A 21520-nucleotide genomic window follows, 5' to 3' on the forward strand; every position below is an offset into this window, starting at 1 on the left:
ATATAAATTTACCATCAGCAGTGGGTGGTGGGTGTCCTGACATGGGCTTTTCAGCCCATATGCGCGTGTCTGCGTGATGTTTCCGTGATGTAAGCATGTGGTGTGGGGCTATGCGGTGATGCATAGCCATCACACGGCCAGAATGCTTGTGACATCCATGCATTCATGTGTCAAGGGGCTCACTTATATTATTCCGCTTGTTTAGCCAGAAAAGCTCACCAAGTCTCAAGAATCAGTAGGGGGCGATGCTGCTGTGTGTGATCCAAATTGAGTAAATTTAAAGTATACTCTTTGTTTTTTTTCGGTAAAGTGACGTAGGTAGAAAAATTACATAAAAAAATAATATATCACGACATTTCGATCGCAACACAAGCGGTCGTCCTCAGACGGAAAAATATAATCCAGCAGTGGAACTGCTGAACCAGGAAGAACACAGCGAGAGAGCTGTTACAACAAGAGGTTATATATGTTGGCCAAGGGCAAGCAGGCGGGGTCAGAGCTGGAAAGGAATTCCATCCCCGCACGCAAGCACATCAGTTGTGTTAATGGGGGAGATTAGGGAGAGAGAGATTAGGGAGAGAGATTAGCATGAAATGAGCTTCCGTCGCCACATAAGAGTATCGTCCCCGCATATGCGCACAGCAGCAGTGTTAATGGGAGATTAGCACTATGTTGATGGGAGAGATTAGGGAGATTAGCAAGTTAATGTAATGTCTATGTGTAACAAGCTGCGGCGCTGCCAACTGCACTGCGAGAGGCAAGCGCGTCAATGCAAGAGAACCACCGCAACGGTGGTCGCGCCAGGAAGACAGCCCATCACACAGCCAGAACCATCGATACATCGAGGCTAAGGGAGCAGAGGTGGCCATGTTAGTGAGACCCCAGCCCGTTAATGCAGAGGCACCCAACAGGGCAAGGCAACTCAGAGAGTCGAAGATAACAGCCAAACGGCAGGAAGGATGGAAGCACCACAGCAAGTTACGACTTTGCTTGGTTAATAACGCCCTTCCAATGATTGTTCAGCTTATACCCATCTTCTCGGTTGAAATTGTCTCTTTGTTTATATATCTGGATGGCTTCATGGACAAATCTTTGATGGTCGCCCGAAGATTTGCAGAGTACCTTGGTCTCGGAAAAAACAATATCGTGCGAGCCCACTGCGTTATAACAATGATCAGCCACGGCAGAGGTATTGGTTCTGCCGTGTTAAAATCTGCCTTGTATTCGCGAACACGGTCCGAGACATGTCATTTCGTTTCCCCAATGTAACTGCTGCCGCAGACACAACTTAGTTTGTAGACACCAGGGTATTGCATGTCAGGAATGACATCCTTCACCGATGGGATCAAATCACACATACATGGCCACCTCTGCTCCTTTAGCCTCGATGGTTCTGGCTGTGTGATAGGCTGTGTGTCTTACTGGCACTTGCCTCTCACAGCGCAGTTGGCAGCGCTGCAGCTTGTGTTACACATAGACATGACATTAACTTGCTAATCTTCCTAATCTCTTTGCCTAATCTTTCCCATAAACACTACTGCTGTGCGCATATGTGGGGACGATACTCTTATGTGGCGACGGAAGCTCATTTCATGCTAATCCCTCTCCCTAATCTCCACCCTTAACACAACTGATGTACTTGCGTGCGAGGATGGAATTCCTTTCCAGCTCTGACCCTGCCTGCTTACCCTTGGCCAACATATATAACCTCTTGTTGTAACAACTCTCCCGCTGTGTTCTTCCTGTTTCAGCAGTTCCACTGCTGGATTCTTTTTTCTGCCTGAGGACAATCGCTTATGTTGCGATCGAAACGTGGTGATATATTATTTTTTATTTGATTTTTCGACCTACGTGACTTTACCGAAAGCACCAAAGAGTATGGATTCCTGCAGTCACGAAAGCTTCAAATAAAAATTGAAAGTAATTTGTCAGCACTGGGATATTTGGCCAATATAGTAAGTCGCTTTGCAGGTGGTGTTCACACGAGTTTTCGCTAAAACGCGGAATGTGTCCCTTAATAAAGTGGAGCATGCACCATCATAACTGGGAACGCGCGCTGTTATAACGCAGAATTTGCACCGCTATAAGGCAGAACGCACCGCTATAATGCGGAACGTGCACCGTTATCACTGGAAATGCACACCGTTATAACTCGAAATGCGCACTGTCGTAACGCGGAACATGCACCGTTATAACGCAGAACATGCACCGCTATAAGGCAACGCGCCCATTATAAAGTGGTTTCTCAGTAGTCTATGAAGATACAGTACGTGGAATGATGCAGCAGCGTACTCCCAGTTATTTGTCATGCCATCTCACTGCATGTACATCATACCTCACCAAAATTGATTGTTACATTATTTATGGTGAAATAGTTTTTGCTTAACACATTTTTTGCTTAACGCGGTACTTTTCAGGAATGCATCTACTGCGTTAAACAAGGACTTCCTGTACCAAGTACATGCTATCTTTTTTTTTAGCACTTGCATGCATCAAAAGCTCACCGTGTGCGACGTTATGGTGTTGTTAAGCTTCACAAGTGTGCGTGTGTGTGTGCGTGCCAGCGTGTGGGGGGAGGTGGTATCTGTGCGTACAAATCCGTGTGGAATCACCTGCAGCTGCAGGAGACAGGTAGGGACAGCCAGATGCGCAACCTCGTCAGAGGCGGCCTTCACGTGCACGCTCCACTCCATGGAGGCCAGGCGAGGTAGAGACACTGCAGCCGCACACAGGAAAATAAACACGGACACACACCAGACAAAGATCCCCCATGCAGCCTTAACCGACTGTTGGGGCAAGTGCTGTTAGCAAGTAGCGCCTATGAAGACTGGCACAGCACACGAAGGGGTGGGTTGCCAACACCACGCCCAGCCGCCTTCGTCTCCCCAGTGGTGATGTTTACACACCACACCAGGTACACATTTGAGGCTGTGTCGACCGAGGGGAGGCCCATGACTGGTTCAGATAATCGTCACTGGTGTTGGGCGTGAGCGGGAATCGAACTCGGGTCAATGGGTTTGCAGCGCAGTGCACTAACCACTGCCCCACTGCTCCCCATAACGGAGACACACAAAGGAACGGCCGCGTGAATTATGACTGGCAGAGTGGTGCAGCAGTTGAGAGAAGTAGCAAGAGCCATGGTGAGGTGTGGTGATTTATCGGTATTGGCAGTGACGACCTCTTGTTAATTCTGGACTCGGCATCACTCATCTTCCACTGCAGAGCCACAATTCATAAAGAGTGCATGGAGAATCATACTCACCCTGGTCAGAGATCAGCTCGCTTCTCCATGCTGGCCTGAGTGGACACACACAAGTACACAAAAGCACAAATACATACATGTACGACCACGTGTACCCAAGAAGCGCGCACACACACACCTCTCTCGGGTCAGGCCAGTTTCCCAAGATGCGTTTCTCAGAGCCCAGGAAATTTTGTAATGAAGTTACCAGATTATTGTGCATTTGACTGCTAGAGATCCAGGCCGAATACACGTGTAACACTCGCGGCTCATAATACAGACCCATAATATCTAAACAAAGGGCTGATAGTGTTCGTGTCGGAAATGAGGCCGAAGTGTGAACGAAAATGATCACTTTAGATGTTAAAATGAACGTGATCAGGCTAGTCGAGGCGGGTGAGATTACATAATTCTGACGTCATATATAAAAAATTGTGATTTTTTTTTTACATTATTTTATTTTACTACATTCACCACAATATAAATGAATCAAGTCACGGCAATTCGGAGAAGCAGTTTTGCAGAGCGCACACCGTCTCTGGCTGTGAAGTCCGTCAGGGTGTGCCGGGCGGACTGGTTGCCCTGCACGTGCTGGACGAGGAGGCTGTCACATGGCTCTGTGGCTACATGGGCTGAAGTCTACTCACATCTAAAATGAACAAACATTTACTTATTTTTCTTGCATATCTGACGCTCTAATTGTATGTGACAGTCGCGCGTAAAAGCATTTTCTAAATAAAAATAAATAGCCCTGGGGGAAGGCGGTGTGGATCGCGAGACCCTTACACGTTGTCGAGCAGCGCCTTAGCCAGCAGCGTCCTCAGGCCGGCGGGGAGCTTCTCCGGGAGCAAGCGGAGGGCCTCCTCGGGGCCCACGGGGCCCACAAACACGGCGCGCTTCGCCAGAGCGGCGAGCGCCAGCACCAGCTGCACTTACAAAGACAAAGATCGGATAGCCTTGACTGACTCTGACTGTTGGAGCAAAGTGCTCTTCGCGAGTAACATCTGTGAAGGCCAGCACTGCACACGGGGGGGGGGGGTGGGTGGCCAGCGCCATGCCCGGCCGCCTTTGTCTCCTGAGTGACGATGTTTACACACCGCACCATGTACTCATTTGAGTTTGACTCATCCTGGGGGAGGCCCAGGGCCGTTTAAAATATCCGCCACGGTTACTGGTCACGAACGGGAATCACACTAGGGTCGCTGGGTTCGTACCGCAGTGCGCTAACCACTGCACCATGACTCCGCACAGCTGCTCGCACACACAGTGATGGACACAGTGAGACGCACAACAAGATTCAAAGTGAGACAGTCACAGACAGTGAGGAAGAGTGAGACACAGTAGCGAGACTTCAGATACAGTGCGATTCCCAGACACAGAATCACACTGGACTCTCAGCTGCACATCGAGATTCCAAGTGTGAGGCACTAAGTGGGACGCACTGTGGGACAGACAGCAAGACTCACAGACACAGCGAGACTCACAGACACACAGTATGGCTCACAGACACCCCGAGACCCATAGACTCAAAGCGATAGACACACAGCGAGAATCGCAGACACACAGTAACAGATACACAACAGACACAGCGAGATGGACAATGAGCCTTGCTGACACACGATGACATTTACAGACACCCAGTCACAGATACAAATATCCCCCGTATAGACCTTGACAGACTGTTATGGAAAGTGCTGTTAGCGTGCACCTATGAAGACCAGCACGGCACACGAAGGGATGGGTGGCCAGCACCACAGCCGGCCGCCTGGGTCTCCCCAGTGGCGATGTTTACACATCACACCAGGTACTCATTTGAGGCTGAGTCACCATAGGGGAGGCCCAGGACCGCTTCAGAAAATCTTCACTGTTGTTGGCCGTGCGTGGGAATCAAACTCGAGTTACTGGGTTCATTTCTTTAGAACTGATCTTTGTGTTTAGTTTGTTGTCCTTCCCCCGAAGCTCCAATTAGCAAGGTTAGCCGCGTCCGGTGCGAAAGAAATTCAACGTACAGTGCATACATACGTGGAGCAGCGCGCTTCCCGTTGCACTACCACTCCCCACGATGAGGATTCACAGACGACCAGTGAAAGATACAGACGCATTGTGAGACACGATGCAAGATAGAGGCACGCCTATATGTGGAGTTTGCACTCCCCGTTGTAACATGGATTTTTCTCCGGGTCCTCCGGTTTTTCCCTCCACATTCAGAATCGACATCACGTTGTGTATTTGGCTGATATTTCCGCGTGATAGAATCACTTCGTTGAGCTATCATTTGTGGCCAGGTCGCTTCTAGAAAAGAGATAGTTCAGTGGGACTTGCCTGGTAAAATACAAAGAGTTAATAGTTTAGTTTATAGGCCACGTGAAGTGTCAGGACCTTCGCTGACAGGTCACGGGACAGACCCAGGTGCCACGGGTTGACCGGCAAGATGCACCACCTCGTGCCACATGCTGAAGACGCACGGGGCGCACTCACCTGCTCCGCCTGCTCGATGCTCGACAGCTCGAGGGCTCGCATCACCTCCTCCTTGAGCCCCGTGCGAAGGGCGGCGCAGGGCGACAGCGCCCGGGAAACCACCGCCCGCAGAGCCTCCTTTGAGGGAGCCTACAGAGACAAAGATCCCCCAACACCCAACCGCGTAGCCTTAGCAGACTGCAGGGGCAGAGTGCTGTTGGCCAGTAGGAGCACCTAGGAAAGCCGGTTTGAGTGAGTTAATGTGGGCGAGTGACACGGGCAAGAGAAGAGATGGACTGATGGGTGAGTGGGTGAGCCGCGAGGAGCGTGTGTGGAGGGGTGAGTAGGTGAGTTAGTGTGGGTGAGTGACAGGCGAGATAAGAGATGGACAGATGCAGTGCAGGAGGATGTGGAGCCTCGCGAGTGAACTTGCCGATGACCGGTACCAGCGGTGTCAACATTGGCCTCTGGAGGAAGTCGCCCTCGAACAACAACATAGGGCGGAGGAGCGACGCTCACAACAACGAGCGGAGCGTCGGGCGGATAAAATAGCAAGTTGGCACAGTAGGGTGCACGGGGTCGTGCATCGGCCAGTCATCTCAGTCAAGTCAACCCATGGCACCACCTGGGTCTGTCCCGTGACCTTCCTGCCAGCAGCGAGCCTTGCGACACGTGGTGGCCCCTCAAGGCGCACCTAGCCTGGCACAAGCGCCGCGGCGACGTCACCGCCGCCACCACCCCCACCTGCAGGAGCAGCGACAGCGCCGCGGCGTCCTCAGCTGTCAGCTCCGCCATGATCCCGGCACCGACAGCACCACGTGACCCCACCCCCCCCCACCAGACTCCACCCCCCCCACCAGACTCCACCCCCCCCACCAGACTCCACCCCCCCCACCAGACTCCACCCCCCCCACCAGACTCCACCCCCCCCCCCACCAGACTCCACCCCCCCCACCAGACTCCACCCCCCCCACCAGACTCCACCCCCCCCACCAGACTCCACCCCCCCCACCAGACTCCACCCCCCCCACCAGACTTCACCCCCCGACCAGACTCCACCCCCCTCCACGAGTCTTCACCCCCAACCTCCGCGAGTCTTCACCCTCCCCCCCCAACGAGACTCCACCCCCCTCCACGAGTCTTCACCCCCCCCACCAGACTCCACCCCCCCCACCAGACTCCACCCCCCCGACCAGACTCCACCCCCCTCCACGAGTCTCCACCCCCCCCACCAGACTCCACCCCCCACGAGTCTTCACCCCCCAGTCCAACAAGACTCCACCCCCCCTCCAACGAGACCCCCCCCCCCCACCAGACTCCACCCCCCCTCCACGAGTCTTCACCCCCCCACCAGACTCCACCCCCCCCACCAGACTCCACCCCCCCACCAGACTCCACCCCCCCTCCACGAGACTCCACCCCCCTCCACGAAACCTCACCCCCACACTCTGTGCCTACCCCACCACACGAGACTTCCCCCCCCCCCCTACGTGGTTACCCCCCACCCCACCCCCACGAGACTTCCCCTCCACGTGACATCCCCACCACCCCCCACGAGTGAGGGGTGGTGGTGGCTGCTGATGTAGATTGCAGGGCAACAACTACAATTTCACATTCAGGTGGTCAAGCCACATAGCCGCGTCTGGTTTCATTAGCATAATTCATGCTGTACATTAATTATATTACAGGGCCAAATCCTTATATTTATTGCAACCACTACCAAGCAAATGGAAACCCTCAGAAATAAAAAAAATGGCACCAAAACAAAAGCACAGACAACAAAGTGATGACAACAGAGAAAGTAGTCCCCGAAGTCTCAACATCCCAGACCACAGCCCCAACTTCTCATTCGAGTTGGGAAACCTTCACAGGATGAGCAGTAGTGGAGGGGCCACAACGTTACCACTAATTTAGACGGATAGGTCAAACGTCAAAAATGTGATTTCCTATGTATAAGCGTATGGCAAAGTGAATAAAAATGCCTTTAGTTCGTATTTTAATAATACTGTGGAGTCGATTTGTCACATGAATCAGCATTGTGGACATCAAGGCTCAAGTTAATTTGATTTTTGTTAAACATTGTGTTACCTTTTCAGGCTTTAAGCATAGGTACGTCAGTAAACCTCTCCGTATTGTGGATATCTACGTCATGTGCAGTGTGCTGGAGATCGAGCCAATGCCAAACAATGGCTCGTGGGAGGATGTGCGAGACATAATGAAGAGCGATGCCCTGCCAGTGAACTTTGCAAAAGTCGAGACTGTGCCACTGTTGCTATGCCTGTTGTGTTTTGTGATGTTCTCACTTTGATCGCCAATTTGCTGAACACAAGAGTTGGTTTGTGAGCAGGTGTGAATATAATTGTGTCTTGGACATGAATATCTATGACAACAGTAGCATGTAGGATTATAATTATCACCAAGCATAATTACCCATATAATTTGATAGTTTTTCCAATCTATATTCACCTAATAAGGGGCGATCATCACACCCCGTTGTTTGGAGTGTCCCGAGTGAAATGTTTGATTGCAAAGCCATCGATTGTAATTTCTAATAAATTATATTTCTGTATAATCAAAAAAGCCTCGACTCAGTCAGGTCGGCCAGGCAGATTCTGCTTGGGATGGTTGGCAATGTTTTCTTGTTGGTTGTAATTAATGGATTGTAAATACGTAGCATTTACCAACGTTGATGTCTTTACATATAATTGAAAATATAATTACTAGATTACGTATTTTAACACATAGGCTTTCGCGACCAGTATATATGTAGTGGTTGATTTCACTCGGACAACTTTTGTCTTTCTTCCAACACCACTTTATTTACAGTTGTCCACATGTCCTCAATGCTTCACAGTTCCCTTGCTTGCCACAACTCGCTCGCCGTGCCTCACTCGACTCACCGCCTTTGTCTCTCCACTGCTGGCTGCTTCGTCTCTGCTCTCTGCTATCACTGTGCTCTCTCCACTGCTGGCTGCTTCTCTCTGCTGCTGGCTGCTTCTCTCTGCTATCACTGCGCTCTCTCCACTGCTGGCTGCTTCTCTCTGCTCTCACTATGCTCTCTCCACTGCTGGCTGCTTCCACTTCAGCTCTTGCTTTCCTCTCTCCACTGCTGGCTGCCTTCACTTCAGCTCTGCTCCACGTCCTGCTTCATCCAGCCCCCGAATCCAATTCCCCTTTCTCCTCGCGTCTCCCCAATTTATCCCCGCTCTCATTACTCCCAAATTAATTAACCCGCGTCCCAAGGACGCTCCGCGTGCCCGTGCGCCTGTTACTTCTCCAGACTTTAAGACGCCACTTCAGCCCTGACAATAACACCAGCCAATCACAGCCGTCTCTGGCTCCCTAGCTTAATTGGCCTAATCGTTACCGCATCGTCCCAACCATCGCACCTGTTTGTCCCAATATGACCCGTATTGTCCTGCCCCCGCGCGATCTCACCATTTACCCCCATGCGCCTATTTATTCCACTACATATATAATACAAAAACTGACATCTGGTATGAAAGATGATTTACCGAAGCTATCAAAAGAGGGTATGTACAGGATTAATAGCTCCTGTGGCGAATGTTATGTTGGTCAGACGAGAAAAGTACATCAAAGAAAAATTAAATACTCACAAACACAACTGTCGGCAGTTGCAGCACATGATTGCCTAATTATTACTGGCCAAGACTAATTAGAGAATCTATTTAAATTGTGAGAAATTAAAATGTTAACCGTTCTGATAGCTACAGGCTTAGTGTTCCTTGAAGGCATATTATTAAGTAATAACACCTTTTAATTGCATGCATATTCAGGTCTTCATGTTTTAACTGTGACTAATGCAACTGGTAATATGTACTGTACTGCATATTCGCAGATTAATATAACCCAGTGTATGTTGATAAACTAACCCAGCTGGTAATAGGTACTGCATATTCTCAGATTAACATATATTGTAATTCATGATTACATTAGCCAACCCCCCCTCTGATCTTCGTACCAAATAGGCTCACAGTGGTGACATCACATTTACTCTAAGACCAAATCAGGAAGACTTCTTCGCAATTCTGGAGAAAAAAAATCGCCCGATGAAGCTGATTGCAATTACCAGAGAAACGTCGAACTCAAATTGTGGTGTGGGTGTCCACTCTAACACGCCGGTGTGCTGAAGTAGTAACTAATTGTCACGTTTTGTTTAGGTGACAAACCTTACTAATTGGAAGTGTCAGATGGTGCTGGGATAACGACACTATTGTTTTAATGTAAATCAAGCAAAACATTATACTGTGCTGTTTATAGCAGGGGGCCTGCCAGGTATATTTGAGTTCCAGTATTTTCGGGAACTGATGCTTTCAGCTTAGGAAATAAATCGGGCCAAGGGAGTCAAATACAGGAGCAGTCCACATGGTTCGGAGCTCACAGGGGCGATCGCATGGATGGGACATCCCCCCCCCCGACCTGGCAATGTGGAATGTCCATTCCTGGCTTGGATTCGTCACCGCAAATCAAACGAACAACAACAACAAAACCCCTCCCAAGACGAGGGATAAACAAACACGCGCACACGTGTGTGATGCCCCTCGGGTAGGGCAGCCACACAAACTTCCATGATCGTAAAATAAAACAAATACTGTAATCTTATTCTTGGTTCTTTCGGTAAAGTCACGTAGAAGGGAAATAATGAAAAAAAACAATAAAATTCTCAAGACGTTTCGCCACTTTTTTTCAAAAAAGTGTCTTGCTGTGGTTTTCACACCTAACGATGATTGCTTGTGTTGCAATCGAAACGTCGTGATAATTTTATTGTTATTCTTAGTTCTTTCGGTAAAGTCACGTTTATTGTTTTTATATATATTTTATTATTTTGTTGTTTCCCTTCTACGTGACTTTACCGAAAGAACCAAGAATACGAATCCCTACAGTCACGAAAGCTTTAATTCGAAATGCATCTGCATTGTGATGAGATTCCGAGTTGACGACGCGCCGCTGCTGAGAAGACGCCGCATCACGACCACGCCGCCTTCCCGGAACGGCGCGTCACGGCCCCCACCTCCACTGCCACGCCCCCCCCCCCTTGGGCCACGCCCCCCCCACCGTGGGCCACGCCGTGGATCCTCACAGTCGCTCCCCAGCCGTCAGCCACCCCAGCAGCTCCTGCTGCTGCTTCTTCGCACGAGTTGTGGCAGCGGTGCGAGAGAGTGAGAGTCGCCCCGCTGTCAGCGAAAGGGACTCGTCCCGTGTCGTCGGTCTACGCCGGAGGGGGGGGGGGGTCAGAGTCGAGGCGGGAGGGCCCAGCCGCTCTCGCTGCTGGGAACGCGGAGAGTGTGCGGCGCGCTCACTGCAGGTGAGCTTACACTCCTGGTGAGGGTACACTCCTGGTGAGGGTACACTCCTGGTGAGGGTACACTCCTGGTGAGCTTACACTCCTGGTGAGGTTACACTCCTGGTGAGCTTACACTCCTGGTGAGGTTACACTCCTGGTGAGCTTACACTCCTGGTGAGGGTACACTCCTGGTGAGGTTACACTCCTGGTGAGGTTACACTCATGGTGAGGTTACACTCCTGGTGAGGGTACACTCCTGGTGAGGTTACACTCCTGGTGAGGTTACACTCCTGGTGAGCTTACACTCCTGGTGAGGTTACACTCCTGGTGAGGTTACACTCCTGGTGAGCTTACACTCCTGGTGAGGGTACACTCATGGTGAGGGTACACTCCTGGTGAGGGTACACTCCTGGTGAGGTTACACTCCTGGTGAGGGTACACTCCTGGTGAGGTTACACTCCTGGTGAGGTTACACTCCTGGTGAGCTTACACTCCTGGTGAGGTTACACTCCTGGTGAGGTTACACTCCTGGTGAGGTTACACTCCTGGTGAGGTTACACTCCTGGTGAGCTTACACTCCTGGTGAGGGTACACTCCTGGTGAGGTTACACTCCTGGTGAGCTTACACTCCTGGTGAGGGTACACTCATGGTGAGGGTACACTCCTGGTGAGGTTACACTCCTGGTGAGGGTGCACTCCTGGTGAGGGTACACTCATGGTGAGGGTACACTCCTGGTGAGGGTACACTCCTGGTGAGGTTACACTCCTGGTGAGCTTACACTCCTGGTGAGGGTACACTCCTGGTGAGGGTACACTCCTGGTGAGGGTACACTCCTGGTGAGGGTACACTCCTGGTGAGGTTACACTCCTGGTGAGGGTACACTCATGGTGAGGGTACACTCCTGGTGAGGGTACACTCCTGGTGAGCTTACACTCCTGGTGAGGTTACACTCCTGGTGAGGGTACACTCCAGGTGAGGTTACACTCCTGGTGAGGGTACACTCCTGGTGAGGGTACACTCCTGGTGAGGGTACACTCCTGGTGAGGGTACACTCCTGGTGAGGTTACACTCCTGGTGAGCTTACACTCCTGGTGAGGTTACACTCCTGGTGAGGTTACACTCCTGGTGAGGTTACACTCCTGGTGAGGGTACACTCATGGTGAGGGTACACTCCTGGTGAGGGTACACTCCTGGTGAGGTTACACTCCTGGTGAGCTTACACTCCTGGTGAGGGTACACTCCTGGTGAGGGTACACTCCTGGTGAGGGTACCACCACTCACTGCAGGTGAGGTTACACTCATGGTGAGGTTACACTCCTGGTGAGGTTACACTCCTGGTGAGGTTACACTCCTGGTGAGGGTACACTCCTGGTGAGCTTACACTCCTGGTGAGGTACACTCCTGGTGAGGGTACACTCCTGGTGAGGGTACACTCCTGGTGAGCTTACACTCCTGGTGAGGGTACACTCCTGGTGAGGGTACACTCCTGGTGAGGGTACACTCCTGGTGAGGTTACACTCCTGGTGAGGTTACACTCATGGTGAGCTTACACTCCTGGTGAGGGTACACTCCTGGTGAGGGTACACTCCTGGTGAGGTTACACTCCTGGTGAGGTTACACTCCTGGTGAGCTTACACTCATGGTGAGGGTACACTCCTGGTGAGGTTACACTCCTGGTGAGGTTACACTCCTGGTGAGCTTACACTCATGGTGAGGGTACACTCCTGGTGAGCTTACACTCCTGGTGAGGGTACATTCCTGGTGAGGGTACCACCACTCACTGTAGGTGAGCTTACACTCCTGGTGAGGGTACACTCCTGGTGAGGGTACACTCCTGGTGAGGGTACACTCCTGGTGAGCTTACACTCCTGGTGAGGGTACACTCCTGGTGAGGGTACACTCCTGGTGAGGGTACACTCCTGGTGAGGGTACACTCCTGGTGAGCTTACACTCCTGGTGAGGGTACACTCCTGGTGAGGGTACACTCCTGGTGAGGGTACACTCATGGTGAGGGTACACTCCTGGTGAGGGTACACTCCTGGTGAGGGTACACTCCTGGTGAGGGTACACTCCTGGTGAGGGTACACTCCTGGTGAGGGTACACTCCTGGTGAGGGTACACTCCTGGTGAGCTTACACTCCTGGTGAGGTTACACTCCTGGTGAGGGTACACTCCTGGTGAGGTTACACTCCTGGTGAGGTTACACTCCTGGTGAGGGTACACTCCTGGTGAGGGTACACTCCTGGTGAGGGTACACTCCTGGTGAGGGTACACTCCTGGTGAGGTTACACTCCTGGTGAGGGTACACTCCTGGTGAGGTTATACTCCTGGTGAGCTTACACTCCTGGTGAGGGTACACTCCTGGTGAGGTTACACTCCTGGTGAGGGTACACTCCTGGTGAGGTTACACTCCTGGTGAGCTTACACTCCTGGTGAGGGTACACTCCTGGTGAGGGTACACTCCTGGTGAGGGTACACTCCTGGTGAGGGTACACTCCTGGTGAGGGTACACTCCTGGTGAGGTTACACTCCTGGTGAGCTTACACTCCTGGTGAGGTTACACTCCTGGTGAGGTTACACTCCTGGTGAGGTTACACTCCTGGTGAGGGTACACTCCTGGTGAGGGTACCACCACTCACTGCAGGTGAGGTTACACTCCTGCTGAGGGTACCACCACTCACTGCACGTGAGGTTACACTATTTTTTTTTTCCAGGGGTGTTACTCAACTCCGCGACTGGGGTACCAACCAATCAGAAATCCGTGCCACACTCCGCGATGTCGAAACGCCAAACATAGCATAAAAAAAACGTAATCGAAAAATTCTACTTTGAATAGTGCATCGTGTACAGCTCGTCGAGATGAGTCGATTAACGCATCGCCGACCATCAGCAGACTTTAAAAAAAGTAATATTAAAAAAACTTTTTTTTAAAAAACACGCTTTAATGAAATGTACCTGACTCGTAATGACAGAACTTCACGACTCCAGGAAGTGGCCCCGAAGTTTGCCACGACGTAAGGGGACCGTGGTGACTTACAGCCAACGTGAGTTTAGCGTGGACAATTAGACCCAAGCCGAAACATCTAACCTATAAAAAATAATGTTTAGAAGTATATATTGTGTTTTTTTATATGATAGAATATAGTATTGTCATCAGTATGACGTAAGTATACCTATTTTGCAGTCGATACCACATTGGGAAGTGGGTTAAAATTGAGTTACAAGATTTGAGGATACAGCAACGTTAACAACACAGTGAGTTAAAAGAAAGCGTGAAATGATTGCATCACGGGCATTATGCAAGAGCCGGGTACTATGGTACCCCGGGGTACCGCCATAGTAAGGTTCACTTTAACAACAGCTGTAACGACTCTGGCTGTCTTGTTAGTAACGTCAGAGCACTGTTCCACAGTCTAGGAGCGGCACAGTGGTGACAGCCGGATAACCCACCCACTGACCTGCTCGCTCACCCACCCGCTCACCCACCTACTCACCCACCCACTCACTCACCCACTCACCTACCCAATCACCTATCCCACCCACTCACCTACTCGCTCACCCACTCACCTACCCAATCACCTATCCCACTCACCCACCCACTAACACACCCGCTCACCCACCCGCTCACTCACCCGCTCACTCGGTCAATCACCCGCTCACTCGGTCAATCACCCACCCGCTCACCCACTCACTCACCCACTCACCTACCCAATCACCTATCCCACCCACTCACCCACCCACCCGCTCACTCGGTCACTCACCCACCCGCTCACCCACCCACCCGCTCACCCACCCACTCGTTCACCCACCCACTTACTCATCCACTCACCTACCCAATCACCTATCCCACCCACTGACCTGCTCGCTCACCCACCCGCTCACTCACCCGCTCACCTACCCAATCACCTATCCCACCCACCTATCCCACCCACCCACTCACGCACTTACTCACCCACCCACAAGACAGGCCTTAATAAGTAATATTAAACACTTTTTTTTAAACACGCTTTAATGACATGCACCGTACGGGTAATGGCAGAACTCCACGACTCCAGGATGTGGCCCCGAAGTTTGCCATAGTATGACAATACTATATTATAACGATAGAATATAGTATTGTCATCGGTATAACATAAGTATGCTAAGTTTGCAGTCGATACCACATTGGGAAGTGGGTTAAAATGGAGTTACAAGATTTGAGGATACAACAGACGGCGTTAATAAAAAGCGTGTAATAATAAAAAAATGTCTTATTATCTATCCACTCTGCTGTGAACACGCCGCCTTGAACCCGGGGGATCTAGTGGCGGGGGGGGGGTCTCAGTGGCGGGGGAGGTCTCAGTGGCGGGGGGGGGGGACTCAGGGGCGGGGGGGGGATCTAGTGGCGGGGGGGGATCTCAGTGGCGGGGGGGGTCTCAGTGGCGGGGGGGGGGACTCAGTGGCGGGGGGGGACTCAGTGGCGGGGGGGGGTCTCAGTGGCGGGGGGGGTCTCAGTGGCGGGGGGGGTCTCAGTGGCGGGGGGGTCTCAGTGGCGGGGGGGGTCTCAGTGGCGGGGGGGGTCTCAGTGGCGGGGGGGTCTCAGTGGCGGGGGGGGGTCTCAGTGGCGGGGGGGGGGACTCAGTGGCGGGGGGGGTCTCAGTGGCGGGGGGGGGGGACTCAGTGGCGGGGGGGGACTCAGTGGCGGGGGGTCTCAGTGGCGGGGGGGGTCTCAGTGGCGGGGGGGGTCTCAGTGGCGGGGGGGGTCTCATTGGCGGGGGGGGGGTCTCAGTGGCGGGGGGGACTCAGTGGCGGGGGGGGTCTCAGTGGCGGGGGGGGTCTCAGTGGCGGGGGGGGGTCTCAGTGGCGGGGGGGGGTCTCAGTGGCCGGGGGGGGTCTCAGTGGCGGGGGGTGGGTCTCAGTGGCGGGGGGGGTCTCAGTGGCGGGGGGGGTCTCAGTGGCGGGGGGGGTCTCAGTGGCGGGGGGGGGGTCTCAGTGGCGGGGGGGGTCTCAGTGGCGGGGGGGGGTCTCAGTGGCAGGGGGGGGATCTAGCGGCGGGGGGGTCTCAGTGGCGGGGGGGGGGGTCTCAGTGGCGGGGGGGGGTCTCAGTGGCGGGGGGGTCTCAGTGGCGGGGGGGGGGGTCTCAGTGGCGGGTGCCATCCGGGTGTGCCAGCGGTGCAACTGCGGCCCGGGCCCCTCATCATGAATAAGGGGGGGGGGAAGGAAGGGGGCGGGCGCTGGTGCTTGGCTGGGGGCCATGTGGCAGCAACAGTAGTAGTTATTATTATTGTTGTTGTTCCTCTTGACGCTTGTTTACCCAGCACAGCCTTACCGAGTCTCAAGACTTTAACAGGAGGGCCCCACCAGGTTTCCGCAGCAGGGGGCGATGTTGCTGCTGCTGCTGTGTGTGTGTGTGATCCCGATTGAATAATTTGCATTTTAAAAATTCGGATCTTCTGGCCATGACCTGTCACTGTACATTGTAAGTGTATTTAGCTATAGTACTATACTGCCTTCAACTTTTATGAACGACTGGGTGTTTAAGGTTAGCGTTTTGTATTATCTGGCTCTATAGAAAATAAAAACATCTAATAACTTTACTATGCAAGTAAAAAATTTGTGTTTTCAAATTTGCGTTTTTTTTATTTAGGGTCCCTTTATAACATATGCTACAGGCCCCGCACTCGCTTAATCCGGCACGGCGGGGGGGATATACCAACAACTCTGATCATCAAGGCGCCCGAGTCGGGAATCAAACCTCTGAAGATCCGAGATTTTTCATTTTAAGAGCCCCAAATCTAGATTTTAAGTTCCCCATAAACATGTTTGTGCGTGTCATTCAGAAACCGTTCAAATGTAAGATTGCGTTTTTTTTCCCTTTGATAGAGCATTAAACAGTAAATACAAATAAAGCGAGAACCATTCTATACGGGAGTTTGTTGTTTTTGAGCCCTTTGCGTTTCAAGCGGTTTTGAACGAAAAGATTCGCATTTTATGATGTTCACATCTGAACAATTCGAAAACGGTAAAAGATAGGAGAGCTTCCCCTCAGAGTATTCAGTTCATTATTTTTGGTTATTTCTAATACAATAATGGATTGTTTAGATTGAGCGGTTTCCTATGGGTACGTATTTAAATATAAAACGTTTAATCGAATTATCAACTATTTTCGTGGTTTTTGTTTGCGGAAAAATAAAATGATTTTTAGTAGTTAGTGTCTGATCGTAGATAAAAAAAAAATATCTAAAGAATCATCAGGTTCATTCTTATATTATTGAAAACTTTTGCCTGGCGAAGACAGACTTCATTAACTAGTTTTTAAATACTATATAGCACAACAATAATTTAAGCATATGTAAATAATAATGCATTAAATAGGTTTTGTAACAGTAGGTCTACGAATTGAATGAATTAAGGTTGGTTGATGGTTGCCATGCCAATTGTTTTTGGCTGGAATTTGGAAAAGTGGTCGATGGAGTTTGAAAGTAAAGGTTTAGACGTTAGAGGTGCAGCCCTGCAATTGCTTGCTCACGGCCACTGTTGGTGGAAGAGTCCCCACTACAACAGCAAGATCTCGAGAGCCCCCTATCGCCTTCTGGAGGGTATTTTGGCCTACTCTTCCACGCTGGAGATAAGAGGGTCAGGAGGTTTGTCCATGTAATGACCCACAGTAATCGTGCTTAAACGTGTGCTCCAGATCGGTAGTATACATTTCTGAATGTGAAATAACAACATTGGAATTGTTCACTTTGTTGCAGGAATGCGATGAAGTGCCCAAGCTGTCAGACGCTCTGTCAAGAACGTCAAAAGTTTTGTAGTGAATGTGGGAAGCCGTTACAGCCTGAATGCAGGCCAGGTCAGAATAACACAACAATAACAAATGTTATTCTTGTTTTCTGCTGTAATTTTTACTACATACCACGCCCACCATGCAAATATTACAACTTTGAACAATACATTTTGAATACATTTTTGGCATGAATCTGGTTTTGTTAACCATTGTGTCTCACAAATCAGTACATGTGGAGTGGTCATAAGCATAATTTCCTTAAATATTTCAACCAGACCATAATACCTCGATATGTATATATTCGAAAAGTTTCAGTACAGCAATCTTTTAATATTTTACCATTATTTTACACAAAAGGCAATTATTTGAAAGTAAAATGATAAATACACTAAAATAAATAAATACAATTTTTGTCGCTATACAGTACTTCTTCACTATGCATCTGTTATTTATGTCAGTTTCTAATTGTAATACTCGACAGTATAAATATAATATCATGTTCAATATAAAGTCTTTGTTTACAATATGAATGGTAAGTTACGAAGGCTGGGAACGCATCCTCGTAGTACGAATGTTTTTTGGAGAACGCCTCCCGTTCATAAATCAGGGAGCACCTATATTCTTGGTTCTTTTGGCAAAGTCATGTAGATAGAAAATATGTTTTTCTTAAATAATTAAATTAAATTATCGAGGGATTTCCTGTATATTTCCTTTCATTCACCTGTTTGATGACAGTTGTAAATGGACAGGACATTACACATGTGGGCCTACTATTGCACAAACACAATATCATGCATTTCATAAAATATTGCATATTCACACTATTAACAGCAATTGAATCATATGGATTTTGTAATTGCACATACCTGAAGTTAACCTCATCATTTAATTGATCCTGAGCTCTCATTCTTGAGACTTTGAAGATGTTATAGTTTTAACAAAATTATGTTTTCAGCTGCTTTAGGGCAGCATGGCTCAGCAGCAAGAGAGACTCTGCTGCAAACCAAGGGGCAGGTTGACGGAGCAGCAGAAACCTCGCAGGCCTCCGCTGGAGAATCACAAACATCTCCTGGACAGCAAGGGACACCGGGCAACAAAAAAAAAAGGAATAGAAATAAAAAGAAAAAAGCTACCAGAAGGTAATATGATGTACATGTAGGTTTTGGCGACCAATACACGCAAGTCTCGCTTCACGAGCATTCTTTCTGTGAGAATTTGCTCTAATGAGTAATTTTAATTAAGACCAATTCGTTTGCAAAACAAGCAAATGTTCATGTAAAAACTGGAGTGGAGACCGATCGATCAAATTTGTTCTGTGGCGGCAGGCGGCGCACCACGACCCGCAGTTGTCTGTTGAGCACTTTCAGATGTTTTTCTGCGGCCGTTTGGAACGCTCTTCTGATATTCCGAAGCCACTGGAACTATGCACTTTTAAATCTAAATTTAAAACTAATTTCTTTTCAACTGCTTTATGTGTATAGTTTTTTGTCCTTGCCCCCTGCACCTCTGATTAGCATGGTTGGCTACGTATGGTGCGAAAGCAGTTCAATATACATGCCAGCTCTGCTGTGCTGTGTGCGCACATGTGGGTGGTAGGGCGGGCGCTAATTCATTGCAGATGCCGAGGATAAGCACCTGTATGAACTGTGGTTCTTCATGTATCTTAAGTGTTACATTTGATGTTTTATTACTTAACAAATATAATCATTTGTATTTCTCACGGAAAAAGGTAGTTTCAAGAGTTGAACATTTTGGGGCTGAAACGTAACTCAGCTTTTAACATGGGAGTCAATGGGAAAACGATGATCATTGAACGAATTTTCACTTCACAAGCAATTTTAACAAAACGTATGTCACACGTTAAGTGAGACGCCTGTATTATGATTCCTCATAAGTTTTTTGGATTCTCTTGCTCAAGCATAATGCCAAAGGTACTTCGTTCGTTTCTCAATCCGCTTGTCCTGGTGAGGGTCGTGGGGCAGCACGTTGAGTAGGGCGGTCCAGACCTCCCTTTCCCTGGCAACGGACTCTAGCTCTTCCTGGAAAATTCCCAGACGTTCCCAGGCCAGCCAAGCAACATAGTCCCGCCAGCGTGCCGGCCCCGGGGTCTTCGCCCAGTGGGACGTGCTCGGTAGAGTTCTAGGGGGAGTCTACCAGGGGGCATCCTTACCAGATGCCCGATCCACCTCAACTGGCTCATCTTGATCCGGAGGAGCAGCGGCTCGACTTTGAGGCTCTCCCGGATTACCAAGCTTCTCAGCCAGTCATGGAGAATGAGCCCAGCAACCCTGCGGAGAAACCTCATTTCGGCCCCTTGTACCCGCGATCTCATCCTTTCGGACATTACCCAAAGCTCATGACCATAGGTGAAGGTGGTAAGGTAAATGAACCTGTAAACCGAGAACTTTGTTCGCAAAAAAGACCCCGAGGTACTTAAACTCCTCCACTAAGCACAGCTGTTCCCCACTCACCTGGACAGCACACTCCACCTTCTCCCGGGAGTGCACCATGACCTCAGATTTGGAGGTGCTGATCCTCATCCCAGCCGCTTGACACTAGGCATCAAACCATTCAAATGCATGCTTTAGATCACAGGCTCACGAGGCAAAGAGGACAACATTATCTGCAAAAATCAGTGACGCCACCTCCATGCCCCCGTACTGGATACTCTCCATACCTCGGCTGTGCCTTGATATCTTGTCCATGAACATCACAAACAGGAGTGGAGACAAGACGCACCCTAGGCGGAGTCTAACACTCACAGTGAATGACTTTGATTTAATACTAAGAATACGGACACAGCTCTCGGGAATAGAGGGACCGGATAGCACACAAAAGCGGCACCGATACTTCATACTCCCGCAGCACCTCCCACAAGACATTCTGGAGAACACGGTCATATGCCTTCTCCAAGTCTACGAAGCAGAGGTAGACCGGAGAAGTATACTCCCATGACCCCTCAAATATCTGTGACAGAGAATAGAGCTGGTCCCATTGTTCTACAACCCTGACGGAATCTGCATTGTTCCTCTTGAATCTGAGGCTCAACCACCGGGCACAGCCTCCTCTCCAGCACTCTGGCATAGGCTTTAACTTGGATGCTGAGGAGTGTGATCCCTCTGTAGTTGGAGCACACCCTTTGGTTTCCATTATTAAAAATGGGGGCTATGACCCCAGTTTGCCAATCAAGAGGTACTGTACCCCCCTTTCACAAAACATTGAAGAGGCGTGTTAACCACGACACCCCTACATAGTCCAGTACTTTCAACAACTGGCGAATCTCGTCCACCCCAGCAGTTTTGCCACGACGAAGGCCCTCGACAACCGCATCGACTTCAGCAGCCGTGATGGATCCGACCCGCCCATCTGTTTCCAGGGCTGCCTCCTGAGAGGAGGGCATGTCCGCCTGGTTGAGGAGTTCCTCAAAGTGTTACTTCCGCCTCTCGACTCTCTCCTTAGTTGAGTTCAATGTTACGCCACCCTGACTGAGAACAGCCTGGACCACATCCCGTCGACCCCTCCTAAGGCATCAAATGGTTTGCCAGAACATCTTTGAGGCTGCCCGGTAGTGCCTCTCCATGGCCTCTTAAAACACCTCACCTGCTGCCGCTGCCACTCTCTTGGCAAACCGGTACTTCTCAATTGAGTCGGGTGACCTTTTTCTGAGCATAGCTTCCCTCACCACTGGTGTCCACCAGCGGGACCTAGGATTGCTACCATGACAGGCACCAACTGCCTTCAGGCCGCAAC

At 50.2% G+C, this 21520-nt stretch overlaps 2 protein-coding genes across 3 annotated transcripts in view; one reads left to right on the forward strand and one right to left on the reverse strand.

Annotated features, from left to right (window-relative positions):
• Positions 1 to 6527, reverse strand: part of COMMD9 (COMM domain containing 9) — a 9605-nt gene extending 3078 nt beyond the window's left edge. The window contains exons 1-5 of the mRNA XM_032946567.2: positions 6443 to 6527; positions 5720 to 5848; positions 4028 to 4167; positions 3263 to 3297; positions 2613 to 2716 (exon numbers count right to left, since the gene is read on the reverse strand). Of these exons, the coding sequence (XP_032802458.1) occupies positions 2613 to 2716; positions 3263 to 3297; positions 4028 to 4167; positions 5720 to 5848; positions 6443 to 6493 (459 nt within the window). The 5' untranslated portion in view covers positions 6494 to 6527. The remainder of the gene's footprint in view (positions 1 to 2612; positions 2717 to 3262; positions 3298 to 4027; positions 4168 to 5719; positions 5849 to 6442) is intronic.
• A 4215-nt stretch (positions 6528 to 10742) lies between these two features.
• Positions 10743 to 21520, forward strand: part of LOC116938848 (E3 ubiquitin-protein ligase rnf213-alpha) — a 142301-nt gene continuing 131523 nt past the window's right edge. Inside the window, exons 1-3 of one of the 2 annotated variants that reach the window (XM_076054374.1) lie at positions 10743 to 11041; positions 17739 to 17836; positions 18726 to 18909. In XM_076054374.1, the coding sequence (XP_075910489.1) occupies positions 17746 to 17836; positions 18726 to 18909 (275 nt within the window). In that variant the 5' untranslated portion in view covers positions 10743 to 11041; positions 17739 to 17745. Of the gene's footprint in view, positions 11042 to 13686; positions 14049 to 17738; positions 17837 to 18725; positions 18910 to 21520 lie in introns of those variants that run through there. The other variant, XM_032946566.2, reaches the window with a different exon arrangement.

The sequence above is a fragment of the Petromyzon marinus genome, chromosome 4, assembly GCF_048934315.1.
Source record: "Petromyzon marinus isolate PM22_M1 ecotype Great Lakes invasive population chromosome 4, UKy_Petmar_22M1.pri1.0, whole genome shotgun sequence".
Classification (NCBI taxonomy): Eukaryota; Metazoa; Chordata; class Hyperoartia; order Petromyzontiformes; family Petromyzontidae; genus Petromyzon; species Petromyzon marinus.